At 41.6% G+C, this 14,742-nt stretch overlaps 1 protein-coding gene across 2 annotated transcripts in view; it reads left to right on the forward strand.

Annotated features, from left to right (window-relative positions):
- Positions 1 to 6,962: 6,962 nt before the first annotated feature.
- Kcnip4 (potassium voltage-gated channel interacting protein 4) overlaps positions 6,963 to 14,742 on the forward strand; it is a 1,063,700-nt gene continuing 1,055,920 nt past the window's right edge. For both annotated transcript variants that reach the window (XM_085691911.2, XM_085691910.2), the window contains exon 1: positions 6,963 to 7,158. In XM_085691911.2, the coding sequence (XP_085548037.1) occupies positions 7,098 to 7,158 (61 nt within the window). In that variant the 5' untranslated portion in view covers positions 6,963 to 7,097. The remainder of the gene's footprint in view (positions 7,159 to 14,742) is intronic.

A 14,742-nucleotide genomic window follows, 5' to 3' on the forward strand; every position in this document is an offset into this window, starting at 1 on the left:
GCCAGCTCTCCTGCCCTTCTAACCTCAGGGCCAGCTCTTCCACTTGTCCGAGGTGTGGTTGTGGGGGACACTCCTCTTCTTAGGGTGGGGTAAATTTGAAAAGCCTGTCAAACCATTTACATATCTGCTCAACTAAACTTTTGTTGCATATCAAGGGACACAGTCAAGTGTGGTGTGATGTTATTAGCCATCTCCATTCTATCTACCAACATAATGAGCATCTACCATTCAGCCTAGGTTCACATTTTAAGATGACATCTTTAGTTCTCATGCCCTGAAGTATGCAACTTTAAGACAGGAAGCAGAGTCTTGTTACAGTCCATCATTTTGGGAAATTCAAGACAGCAGCGTCTTGGCACCGCTGATCACATCACATACATACTCAAGAGCACAGAGAGAATGGTGGCCTTAGTGGACTGGGTTCTCACACATCAATTAACTTAATACAATCTTCTGTAGACACGCCCACAGATCAAACTAGCTAGACTACTCCTCACTGAGACTTTCTTCTTAAGTGAGTCTAGATGGTGTCCGGGAGAGAAACAGAACCATCTCATATACCCCAGGATCTGGACTTTTAAAAACTTTAGAGCACTGAGCTTCTAAGTTCTGTCTTCTTTTTCCTTCCTTTCATTCATTTATTAGTATGTTGTTAACTAATACCCCTACCTCATTATCAAGTTCTTTATCCATTCTGACAAGCATATCTGCAATGGTTTCACTATTGGATTCCGAGAGGTATGCAGGCCTTATTTAGCATTATCTGGATTTAGGATGTGGGGTTTTGACTTCCCTACAACATTCCTGGTTAAATAAAGAATTATAACTTTACTAATTCTCTCCAAGGCAAAAAAAAAAAATTAAACATATTTTCTCAAAGGACTCATCTATTGAAAAGTCTTCGACTAAGGTAAGTAGCATGTTTAAATGATAATTTGAGTTTATTCTTTTTATATTTTATTGTTTTCATTTTTTCTTTATTTTACATTCCAATCACAGTCTCTCTCCCTGCCTCTTCTCGTTTTCCCCTCCTCCCCTGCAGCCCATCCCTATCTACTCCTCCCAGAGGTAAGGGCTCCCATGGGGAGTCAACAATGTCTAGCACAATAAGTGTCTTTGCATTAAGTCTGAGCATAGCATCCCACCATAGGGAATGGAATTCAACAAGCATGAGTTTAATCTTGATAATTCCACACATGCATACAGTAAAATATGATAATATCCAACTGCATTTCTTTTCTCCAACTCCTCCCATGACCTTTCAAATATGTGCCCCTCCTAAGTTAATTTTTTCTTCTATTTTATAGCTTACTAAGTCCAATTAGTATTTCCCAAATATACACAGATGTGGAGCTAGCCACTGAAGCACAGGTAACCTATGAATGGCCACTGTTTTAAAAGAAATGATTATCCCTCCTATTAACCTCATTAAGAGTGGGGCCTGGAAAACACCTTCCCATCTGTGCTGTAATTTTAGGTGACTTCATCTTGTTCAGGTCTTGTGTAAGTCACTGAGTCTGTGAGTTTTCAGCAATTTACCACACTTCTTTGGATCACACACAAAAATAAATGTGTATTTCTCATATTTTTTTTTAGGTTTCTATTGCTGTGATAAAACACCATGACTGCAGGATCTTGAAGAAGAAAGAGTTTATTGAGCTTACACGTCCACACCATAGTCCACTACTGATGAAAGTTAGGAACATGAAGAACAGGAACATGGAGGTGGAAACTGAAGTAGAAGGCCAGGGAGAAATGGTGTTAACTGGCTTTCTCTCCAGTTTTGCTTAGTTTGATAAATACACATATGTACTTCAGGACCATCTGTCTAGGTGTGGCACCACCCCCAGTGAGTTGGGCGTCCTATATTAATAATCAAGAATATGTCACACAGACTTTTTTTACAAGTCAATGTGAAGGAAACATTTTCTCAGCTAGGACTTCGTCTTTTCTAGATGTCCAGGTTGTATCCCACTGACATAAACAGACCAGCACACAGTCTGGCGCAGAGAGCAAGTGGCTGAAAACTGTTATCAGCCAGACCCAGATTTGAGTCACAATACTGCTCTAGAAACCAATCATTTGGTTTCAGTGAAATCATTTTTGTACACCTTCATTAAAACTGCTAATAAACAACCAGCAAATACTCCCCATTTCTGTGTGTTTGCCTTTATGTAGTTCAGTGAACAGGTAACAAAAATGGCAGGAGAAAAGTATAAAGCAATGTAGAATTGAACAAACCTGTTTCCCAATTAGAACATATTTCTAGAGAAACATTCCAGGTTAAAGTCATCTCAACATTAACATTCATTAATGGCATTTAAGTTTCTGATGAGTTCTATGGCTAAAATAAATCCCTGTTGGACAGCAGATTCCCTAATCCACTCTACTGCCACATAAGAGACTGTAGTGGGTGTATTTGCTCAAGTTCACAAGGCAGGAGAAATGCCATTCAATGAGATAATAACTTTTCATTTTTAATATGGACTTACCCTGCATGCCGGAGTTGCAAGCCAAGTCTGAATTTCAGTGCTCAGAGAATTACAGTTCATTTGGCCGCATGCCAGCTTATATAAAGTTGGCAAGACTTACAGAACCAAGTGCTGAAAGATGTCAGGTGATGAAAGTTGGTGACCTGGTTGTGTGTCATGTGCCTTATGGAAATTCAAGGAAGTTGCTTAATCGCCGGGGGGGGGGGTCATTTTCTTCATCTGCAAAGTGGGGCTAATAACATCTCATCTGCCTCCGTTTCTCAGCCACAGTGAACAATCAGGTGGAGCACATACTCACTACACAGAAGGGTCAGGATTAGCCCTGTGTTCCTTCGGTGCTTTCTGCAGCTTTGTCCCTGCAGCACACTGATGTACGTGGAAGGGCCTGAGGGTGTTGGTAAATAGGATATGGAAGATTCAAGAGTCTAAGTCAGACTGAATTCATGACCATACCCCAGACGAGGATGAAGACACAGTATCCCAGGCTGTGGTTTTGTGATTTGTTGATATGTTGTCTTAACAACAACAACAACAAAATCTCACAGTGAGTAGTTTAAGCAGCAGTGGTTTATTCTTTTCCAGTTCTATGGGCCGTGAGCCCCAGATCAAGCTGTAAAGTAGAGTTTGTTGTGCGGAAAGGCACTTTATCTTCACCTGGCTTTCTCTCTGAGAAATATCTCTCTTCCTATAAACTCACAAGCCCTAAATAAACTTTGGACTTTAGTAAAATGCACTGCGCTGTTGACCTGTCAGTTCTGAACTGTAGCAGAGAAACCTCAAGACGTTATTGGGAAAATCTCGGAAGGAAGGCTCTGTGGAAGGAGCTGTAAGTTTCTGTTGATTTTCCAAGCACTTTAAACTGCTCTACAAGATAAAATGTATCAATGTAAGGGACAGCCTCAGACTTCTTTCCCAACTCAATGACTCCATGATCAAGGCTGGAGTAGTTAGTGCACCGAGTGCCTGTGTGATTCTTATATATGTTAGCATCTGAGGACCATCTGGAAGTGATTGACAGCCCCAGGTTTGTCAAGAGATGAGTACAGTGTCAACCCTCAGCTGCGGTTCTTCAGAGTTGACTGATCTCGGGCAACTTAATGTCTTGAGTTTCGGTTTGTTTTTCAATCAGTACAAAATAGTTATAGAACACGTTCCTTCTTAGTGTGGAGCGATGCAGTGGTATGAAGGTTTTAATAAAATGCAGGGTGCATAGTAAGCACTCAATCAACATTAAATGCTCTCAGTTTTACTATTATTGCATAAGCCCTGGTGAACAGAGGAGAGCTGTGCTGAATTGTAGGGGCCTTTCAGAAATAACCAGTAAGTTATGGGCAGTAATAGTTCAAAGCACAATAAAGTCATCCTGGATACTCCGGCAATATTCCTTGGTTTATAAATAGATTTCATTTTATTATCTTATTTGATTTTCACATTTTCCTTTATAACAGATGGAGAACTGAAGCTGAGATATGGTTGGTGACTTTATAGAAAAAAAATAGGTATGGCCCAATAGAGTTTTGTAAAGATTAAATGAAGCAATGTTCATGTAAATCTGAGGTCAATGGCTGGCACATAGTTTACTTATGATTTTCGTCCCTGGTTTTTATATGATCCCGAGAGGGCACCACAGACTAGACACATGCAACATGAAGAGTAATCTGGAGTTAGCAGTGAAAAACAGGAATCTTTATGCATATATTGAGTTTTAAAGACTGGCCATGATGACTATAGCTTCAGAGGATGAAGATTTCCTACAGTTGGGACATTTGAAGAGCCAATAAAGGATGGAATGAGCAAGACAGCCCTTTTAGCTAAGTACTAAAAGTGACAGTACCTATGTCAGCGAACAGAACTAGAGAGATTGTATAGTGCTTAAGAACACTGGCTCCTCCTGCAGAGGATGCAGACTCCAATACCAGCACCCACAGGGCAGACCACCACAACCACCTGCAATTCCATTTGAATTTCCAGAGGATCTAATACCTTCTTCTGGACTCTATAGGCACCAGGCATACCTGAGATGCACATACAGACATATATGCAGGCAAGACCCTTATACACATAAAATGAAGTAAATTTAAAACCAGTGGCAGTAAAGGAGAATTTTTCTGTGTTACTTTGTCAGAGACTAAGAGTTCCTATAAAGACATCTGACATGAATGTTACAGTAACCAAATTCCCACACAAATATTTTGGAAGCTTAATATATTGCAAATTTCCCAGTATAGTGTCCACTTTAGATGATTTTGCTGCCTTATTTATAGCTAGTCCAGATGTAAACATAGAAGGACCCCAGGGACTAATCCTCACTAACAGATCTTGAGAAGTGGATCAACACACACACACACACACACAAAATACTCTCTGAATTTTACAGATGGCAAAGGAGTTGTAAATTTCTCATGGTGCAAATAAGGAGAGCAAATCTGTTTTAGAACACGTTTTGGTTCTTTAATTTTCTTTGATTTCATCAGGATACAGTGTGGCGATGGTAATGACAATGGCGATGATGGGAACTCTCTTCCTATTGTCTCCTTGAACCCTTACTATGTTCCAGCACCATCCAGAGCACGCCATGCATTTCTGTCTCATTTCATCTTTGCCAGAAGCTCACTGAGGCAGGCACTACTATGCTCCACAGTTTTGAGTTGAGAAAGGTTAAGTTGTTCGCGTTGGACACACGCTTAGACTCCAGCCCAGCCAGCTGCTTCCTACCTCACACACGAAGGTAGTTTTAGAAGTCAGTCGAGAGAAACTGAAGTTTACAGCTGGAGAGGCATGAGTGATTCTTTGCAGATTGAGAGCTGTGATTGTTTATGGAAAGGCTTGCTAGTTGGAGACTTGCTCTGAGATTGCTGAAATCCTGGGATGCCACATGACCAGAATAAAATAGTAGAGTCAACTCAGAAGGACAGAGAGGAGGCTTGTTAGGAGAACGTGAGGCGCGTACACTACTTAGAATTTTATATACTTAATAGATGTTTACACTGCGTGTGATCTACTCCTCTGGCTCTTCCATCCCATTACTCTACCGTCCTCTCCACTCCAACCACAGCAGCCTCCTCAGTGTTCCCAAACAAGCTGCCCTCACAGCTGTTTTCATTCCCCTCTCCTGAAGTCATGTTTGCCCTGACTTCTTGTTTCTTTAAATCACAACAGACCTATAAAGCAGATTCCAGCCCACAGCTCATGTAAATAGTTTGGATAGAGTCACGTCATCTTTAATCATTGAAAGTAGGATTTGAATACTGGCAGTGGAGGTGCTGGCATCGTCTGTGCAACATTGGAAACACAGGGAACACACCCCAGGACTTTCAAGGGAGTCTCTTAAGGGACTAGGGGTGAAAGAAGGACAAGTGACTATTGAATCCTATCCTGAGAAAGGAGCAAGGTTTCATGGTATTTGTAGCTAGGTGGAAACAGGAAGAAAGAATGGCTTTGCAAACACTTAGAAACTACTTCAACTGTGCCAGGCCAATTGACCTTGCAACTGAGCGTGAGAACAAAGGCTAATTTGCTTCGCTGGCCCCCAGAACCGGTCAGCTCGACCTTTCTTTTTAAAAGAGGCACCACAAACTTCTCTCCTGGGGGCAGAGAAGCCTATGTTTTAATGCCCAGCTCTTTCTTCAACAGTAACCATGGCCACAAGTGGTTTATTGGGTTGTCTCTGCCTTCCAGCTATTGCCGGGGCCTTGGTTCTCTTAGAAAGACAAGCAGCCCTGGATGATAAATTCCCTATGGGATCTCAGCCATGCCTTCCAACAGAGGACCTCAAGTGAAACCCTTTGAAGATGGAGCTTGTGGGAAATGTCTCCTAGACAGCTGGGCTGGTCCTTGCAAAGTGCTGGGGTTCACCTTGGCCCTGTCTAGTCAGTGTCTAGAAGTCACTTTCCCCAACCTTTCTCTGAGTCTCATGACTGAGTTGCGCTTGGGAAGTTTCCTGTCTAGGAGTTGCTGGCACTCTGCCTGGTTCCTGAGAAGGGCGTCTCCTTGCATTTGCCTTCTGGTGTCCTTCGAATCCAGCTTCTCACTCCACAGGACAGAGTCTGACCCGCTAGGGACTCCACAGTATGTTTCTTTGCCAAAGAGCTTCTTCTTGAGCCAGCCTAGTGCCAGGCTCTACACGATGCAAAACGGGGTCCCAAGAAAATCGCAAAAAGAGCCCTGCTTAGTCTTAAACCGCTTCGGGTATCTTTTTGGGTGCATCTGCTCTGTCACCTGAGGCGCCTCTACAGCCTCCTCCACTTTCTCCTTCGGTGACTTGGCAGCAGGTGGCAGAGGCGGTGCCAAGCTTGCCAGTGGCGGGGGGCGCCTCGCTGTGTCTGGCGGTACAGCGCCCAGGCTTCTCAACGGCGGGCATCCTGGCCCCCACCACCCGCGCATCCCTGCCACCCAGCGTAGCACAGCGCCCCCGGCGCCCCCCGCCGGCCTCCGCCCGCACCTGCAGCGGCTCCGCGCGCCCTGCCCGCCGCCGCCGCCTCCAGCTCTCAGCGCCTTGGTCGCCCAGGACAGAGAGGCTGTGCGCACCGGTGCCAGACCCATCGCCAGCCGCCCCTGGGCCAGTGGACTCTAAGAGTACCGCTCTCGAACCCAGCGTACCCCAAGATGAACGTCAGGAGGGTGGAAAGCATCTCGGCTCAGCTGGAGGAGGCGAGCTCCACAGGCGGTAGGATGAGATGGGCTTGCGATCCGGCGCCCCGCTGGCACTGTCCTTCCCTCTCAATGATCGGGTGCCCCTTCCACGCTGGGGGCGAAGGAGGGGGGACACCCGCTTGTTGCCATCGCTGCATGAGAGAGTGAGGACCCAGACGGGCTTGGGAAATGGAGGTGGGAGCGGGGGCATGGGGGCGCCAAGGAGTGGGGGTGCATGCCAAGGTCTAGGAGGGAAAAAAATTGCTTGAAGTGTGTTTGAAACTCGCTGGTGGCAGGGTCCGCTGCGATCCCGTGCGTACTTTTTGCCTTCCCTGAAAATTTCTGAGGTTGTGTTTGCTTTTACCAGATGCCTTTCACAGGCACACTTCCTTTCCCTAACACCTGGGGATAAATGAGCCAAAATGGTGTTGATCCACCCCCTCTACACTTCCTTGATGCTCCAAACACTTCACTAGAACTCTATTTTGATCCCCTGGGTAATACACAGACGGGATGTTGCCCACGTCAGAGCCTTTTGCAGGCGCGCTTGTCTTGTTCTATTGCTACCTTCAGCTTAGTGTGTTTGGAGAAAATAGTCCTCAGTGACTCTTGGAAATAATTTTTAGATAGTACAGCCTTAGAAAGGTACTGGGCACTGTGCAAGGAGCGTAGCTCTCAGGGAAACATGCAGGAATAGGAACTGTTCTCTGAGTTTAGTAGGACCTAAAGCAGAATTGATGCCCTCCCACAAACCATCTTGGGTTCCACCAGTTTGTTTTTAGATGGCTTTGATGCATTCAGATTTTTTTTTTTTTGAGGACCCTAAAGAGGATCAAGGTGGTTGTGAGGAAGATTATGTAAGGCTAGAAGTCACGTGTAGCTACCGTGTCATTTGGCTTTACAGGGTCAGAATGTAGCCTTAAGAACTATAAAGTTGTAAGTAAGTTTTTTTTCCCCCATGCATTCTCTTTATTACTTGAGCAAACAGAGTCGCTTGAACAACTGCGTCCAGCACTCAGAAATGCATGGCCATAAGAAGAGGACATCTATCAGTACCTTCCCTCTGATAGCTAAGCTCCTTGGAGGCAGGGCAGTGCTTGTCTCACTTGAGTGTGAAATTTTAAAAAGTCTTGGTTCTTCATAGGTTCTGTTTTGGTCAGAATGACACTTCAGCGTCAGGGGCTGGTTGTAGGTTGAGCGTAAAGAAACTATCATTGCAGTTTCTTCTGCCGTGATTGGGGTGATCAGCTCACTCTCATTCAGGAGAGCTTGTATGTTCAAGACTCAGGAGTGTGGTACAGCTGGGACAGGCTGTGGGGGCACAGTCCCTAGAATTGGTGGCTTACATTTGCCTCCTTAGTAGGAACAGCTCTTGACCTAGGCTTAGTCAGGAAGGTGGGGATTAAATGTACATGTCTACTCTCAGTCCAGTGTCCTGGTGGGTAGAATTTCTGTAAACAAAAAACACAAACGAAATCATATCTGAGGAATATGAAACAGTTAAAATATTAAACATGGGAAATGCGATCTCAGCTCCAGCATCAACAGTAATGATTTCTCGGAGGCTAGAAAGATGTTGATTATATCTTGACTAAGATGAGGATCGAAGCAAAAATTTAACACTTGTATCTTTAGTTTCTTGCAAACATTTGTAGGTGATTAATGTGTGATGATAATAGGGAATGTCACTCCTGTTCTCACTGGTCCTGTTCTAGGGCAAGACTAGAGGTGACTGCACATGCTTTTTTAGCACTTTGGTGATCTCTGCTCAAACTTGTAATTGCCATGGCGAGAAATGGATGACTGTCAATTTGAAAGGTTATACGTTTGGGCTTAAAAACTATCTCTAGCCTCTTGTTTCCTCTTCAATAAGTGGAGTTTGGTTTTCCACTCAAACATACACTCATGGACTTGGGAATTATAAAAGGATCCATTCACACAGTAACAGGACTATCTGAGAGAGTAATGAAAATATTCAAATTGGAGAGCTTTCTCTCTGTGTCTTTCCTATGTGTGTTTGTGTATTATGACTTTATTTGGAGGCAAAACTCTACAAATGCTCGTTGGAGAGGTAATGGAGCCTACCATGCACACACACTCGATGTGGCAAATAGGGGGAAAACCTCAGATATGGTAGCAAAGAGTTTGAATATGTTACAAAAACTTTCACCCTTACACTTTTCAACACATAAAAGCATTTAGTGTGCATTCATGCACTGCCTTTGAGGTCATTGGAGCTGACCATGGGAATGTTACAGACCACAGAATACTGATGGTGTAGGGCATAATAGACTTTGACACTCATCAAAATCCATGTTAGTCTCAAAAACTATACCAATATGTTTTGCATTCTATCAGCTAGGTCCATTATTCTGATACTCTGCTGTAAAAACTCAACACAATTCTACTACATGTATGTGTGTGTGTGTGTGTGTGTGTGTGTGTGTGTGTGTGTGAGAGAGAGAGAGAGAGAGAGAGAGAGAGAGAGAGAGAGAGAAAGAAAGAAGAGATTTCAATCAGATATGTAAAAGAATCTGAAAGAAGGTCAGAGAAAAAAGCCTTATGAAATTATTCATTGGTTCCCTTAATTTGTGTCATCTACCTTAGGGATGGCAGATGTTATCTGATGTAATCTACAGTGTAAGTGGGGAGAAGGATCCATGTTTCAGCAGTAGTGAGAAAAATTGCTGGCATTTTGAATCATGAATTGATGGATGTTTTGTGGCTTCAACTAAAATTCTGTGTTTATTAAGGTTCAAGGAAAGTCAAATTAGCAATTCCCCGTGAGTAATAGTCAAAAATCCATTTATTCTGAACCTTAGAAAAGCTTTTCACTGTGTAAGATATTCTACTTTCTCTGTGTCACACAGATGAAAAGACATATTCAATAAATATTGTGAAAAATGACAATTCAGAGACGCCCATTTGCTTTCCTTATGTGCCATACATTTTTTTTCCTTTTCTGGCTGATGTTTACACCCTCATTCATAAAATAAGGACATAACTGTTTTGGCCATTAATGAACCATGCAAGATAAAATATGTGTTCAATATTTCTGAAGAATTTTAGAGCAGATAGTGGTTGTTTTGTTTTGAAAATATATTTCAGGACAATACGCACTCTTTCTTATTCATTTTTGTCATTTTGTTTTCCTTGTTCTTGGTGGTTCTCATAACACGTAGATAATATTGCTTTTCATTATTTTATAGCACATTGACTTGTTTATCCAATAGCTCTCCTCTTTAGAGACCGTTTTCAAACATGTGTGTGTGTGTGTGTGTGTGTGTGTGTGTGAGAGAGAGAGAGAGAGAGAGAGAGAGAGAGAGAGAGAGAGAGAGAAAGAGAGTCAGAGAGAGGTGGAAAAGAGAAAAGAGATGAAGAATAAAGACTTGAGAATTATTTGTTCAGTAGGCCCTTACTATCCTCAAAATGTCTTAAGGTTGTTCAACCGAGTTCTTTGCTATAATTTTTTTTTTTTATCGTTGAGCACTGAATCACCCTTTTATTTTTCAAAATGGCTCATTTGGTTAAAGGTCCTAATGCCTCTGCTACATCCTCCTGAATTCCCTGTGGTATTTCCTTTGCTCACCAAATGCTCCTTTGCTGACTATGGTCTCTGGGTGAACCGAGCCATTGATTCCTGGTTATCACTTCACTTCCTAACATCTAGATTCAGGACTCACATATCAGTATATCTCAATATCTGATGATGACAGCATTCTTCTCCACGGCTGTCTGTGGGATGAAATTAATTTGTACCCTCTCAGACTCCTGGTAACTCTTTTTATGACCCTTACTTCTTTTTAACATTCTTTGCAACTTTCACCAAGTTCTCTTTTGATCATCTTTCTTCTGTGTACTCGCCTCTTAAGCAAATGGCTATTTTAATTTCTCCTGTGATGTGCAAGTCTCCCTGCGCACTGTCTAGCCCAGTGCTCTTCCCGAGTGCTAGACAGACATTTTCATTGCTAGGATTTCAGACCCATCAGCAGGTTTTAGTAGCATTGTAAAGTAAAAACCTAACGTGTGTTAGAAAATACATATTCTGTTCCTTAAAAACAAGTTATTTTTCAAATGGTGGAAGCATTATTTAAGACACAGAGTTTGAAACTGTCTGAAGCAGACCCTTCTCTGTGAACTTTCCATCTCTGTTGAATCAGCCACTAGTGTTCATTTACTTGTGTTTCTCCCCTCGGTTTCCTCTCTACAACCTACTACTAAGTCCCTAGCACCGTTTCCAGGCCACTACGCTTGAATCCTCTTTCCTCACCATCTCCCACTTAAAGTCTACTATATTTACTAACCCTTGATTTAAGTCTTATTATCCTGCAGAATATATTTCAGTACCTTCCTTTGACCCATCTATCAGAAGGAAACCTGTGGTAGTTTCAGATTGGTGTTAAAGGCTCTCACGATAAGGTGCTCATCTTCTGTCTCTACATTTTCTCCTACAGTTCTTTCGGGTTTATGCTTTGGTATAGGTGGCTGGATTTCTCCCTAGTTCCCAAACATGCTTTGTGTTTTTCTGCTGTTTAAGATTAACTTCCTCCCCTGACATTGCTTGGTGATCATCTTCAATCTCTCCCGCCTCATCTCCATTGCTGTCTTGTGCAACTCCATTGCTTTGTCCCTGCTTCCCACTACTAAGAAGTGCTCTTTGCCTTTGTTTATGTAGCTTTCCTTATATTTTGGTCTGAAACTGAGCAAAGTAGAATAAACTAGGCATTTAACATCATTTGCAGCTATTGAATTGTCGTTGCTCATTAGCATATATCCTACACAAGGTACTCATGTTTATCCTTCTAGTTAATATTGACATGATGATTCGCAAACTAGTAAGTGCCTAAAGGACATTTACTGAACTTAAATCCTTTTGCCCCATGACAGACCTATGAAAGAACTTGAATTTCAATTAATATTTGGATGCTTGCTAAGCCCTCTTTAGGAATTGACATTCTTTGGCTTCAGACCTCTCTATTCATCAGATAATGTCTCTGAGTTTGGAAATACAGCATCAAGATCATACTTCTTGGAGCATCTGTAGACTCACAGCTAGGAGAGTGTGGAGTGTTTGTGAAGAAAGTTTGAATAGGTATTCTCTTGTTTTCTGTGTGTTTGGAGTAATATTCAGCTTTGTCCTGTATCTGGTTACAGTGATTCCTTATTATCTTCCAGATCTAGAATGTCCAAGGACAGTGGTCCAATAGACTCCCAGTGAGTAGTTGCTGCCTCTTCCAGTTCCTTCCCATTCACCCAAAATTAATGAGACATTGCAAAATGAGTTAAGTATTCCTTCTGAAAAGTGACTTTGGTTGTCCCTGAGTTTGTCACAAGAGCTTGTCCTTTTCCAAGACGCCACAACCCATTCCCTATGCATCTGCTCTACTGTGTCTGCTATCTTTGTTGTTATCTTAGTTATTAAGCTCATCCAATGACAGTGCTTCCCATTGTTCCAGCAGTCATAGAAAGGAATGGAAAAATCAAACCCCTGAGACCTCATTCAATGTATACACATCTCTTTCTTTGGTTCCTTTTCTTTCTCATATCAGTGTTCACAGGGAGAATCAGGCTGTGTTGGGAGAGAAGGCTTTAAAGAGATAAGGTTCAGTGCCTTACCCTAGTGGCAGTGGCTGTCTCCCCTCTCACCAATCCTCTTTCCCATGGCTGATCTGTATGCAAGTCCACATACAGTATTTGGGAACTGAATAAGAAGGAAGCCCATGTTTAAATACAGCAGTTCCCATCATACTCTGACATTATGAAGAGTCATTTGATTAAGAATATAAATATAGAATTTTCCATGTTGTGCACTTGGCCATCGTACCTATGTTGAAGACTTATTTTTATTCCTGAGGGTGGACACAGCCAGTGTAGTTGAATTGCTGGATCACTGGAAAATACTGTCACTTTAAATACCTTTGGGGCATCTTATTAACCTTTGGGAAGTCACCTCCTTGTATTCTACTCTATTTATTTAGTAAAAATGAGCAGTCAAAATATTTCAACAGTTTGTAACTTTTGGGCTACCTCAAATTTGTATTATTGGCTTAAGGAAATGTCCCCCTCTTGTATTTAGGTGCCATCTGTTCATGAATAGCGAAAAAGTCTTTAGGGAATTCAAACTGTCACTTTTATAGGTCTTTAAACAATGACTCAGGAGAAAAATAGACTTTTATCTTCCGATGTCAATGTGTGTTAATAGTTTGAAATAGCGTTGCATAAAGCAGTTTATTTAAGAACAGTGTTTTTGAAGCCCAAATGGGACTCAAACTAAAATTTGAATGATACAATAACCACTAGAGTTTACAGCCTACCCACAGTATGTCTTCTTTGTATTATAAAACAAATATTGTGTTTTACATGCCAAGGTATCACTAAGAATATACACAAATCATTTTTATGGTATTATACATGTCAAGAAGTCCCTAAGAATATCTCTAAATCAGTTTTTTTTCATAAAAGAATACATGCCTGTAAAGGGACTCCATGAGTTTTATGGTAATATTGTATGACTATAGCACACGCAGATATTAAACCTATCCACATTGCAGAATTGGTTTTCTTCAAGGGACTTTAAAATTTTGTACCCAAATGAATTTTCACTTGGCTAGCATGAGAAATTACTTCAGACCTGTTCTACTCCATATCTTTATCCATATTGTATGTCTGATAAAGACTCCAGAAATATGTTGAATGAATGAGTTGCTAACATCATGCTGATTCCCAAGGTAGACTTATTATACTCCAACCTAGTGGAGTTGTGGGCAAATCGCTGCTCTGGTCTTCTAGGTCTCATTTCTACAGGAAACTTAATAAACATGACAGTGTAGTGCTGACCAGCAGGCATCCATAACTCTCTCAAACATTGCTCTAAGAGCAACTGAGTTCAGTTGGGAGAGAACTCTGACTTAGAGAAATTTTGATTTAATTTAAAAAGTTGGGATCAGATAGCCATTCAGTCTAATGCCACCCTTCCTTTGTTTGTTTTGGGTTTTTTTCCTGTATCTAATGGTGAAGGTGATATCTAGTAGGACCTTACAGACATCTCATGATGATAAGATGAGATGTGTTCCTCAAATATTTATACAGAAACTATCTGGTATTTGACTTACAAAGCAGAGTCTGCCTTCAAGGATCTTACATTTTATACAGAAGATAGTTATTGGATCTGCCCCAGGTATTCATAGTGGAATGGGGGAAGAAATGACCAATCATTTATTTTTTAAAATACCTGTTTTAAAATACCCATTTCCATGATGGAGTATATACAGTGGGTTACACTGTTAACAGTGAGGTGGTTTCCTGTTGGTAGGATGCAGTTCTCTGTGTGTGAAAACACACTGTGACAGTAAACTTGGCCTTTGTCCTCTTTTGGGTCTTAAAGAACGAAGCTACAAAAACAAACAAATAAACAAAGAACGGTCTCAAAAATCTGTGATTGTTCTATTGTTGGTTTCTTCTTGCCTCTTTCTACTTTCTCAAATATAACTTTTTTTGTCTACCACTCAGTAACATTAAAAGATCATGTCATTTAAATTTATTAAAAAATCTTCTGCAATGCAGGGAATATACGGAGAACTATGCTTTCTTCATAACGCAAATATGACTTGGGAGCTTG

Source organism: Myodes glareolus, chromosome 8 (genome assembly GCF_982192425.1).
Source record: "Myodes glareolus chromosome 8, mMyoGla1.1, whole genome shotgun sequence".
Lineage (NCBI taxonomy): Eukaryota > Metazoa > Chordata > Mammalia > Rodentia > Cricetidae > Myodes > Myodes glareolus.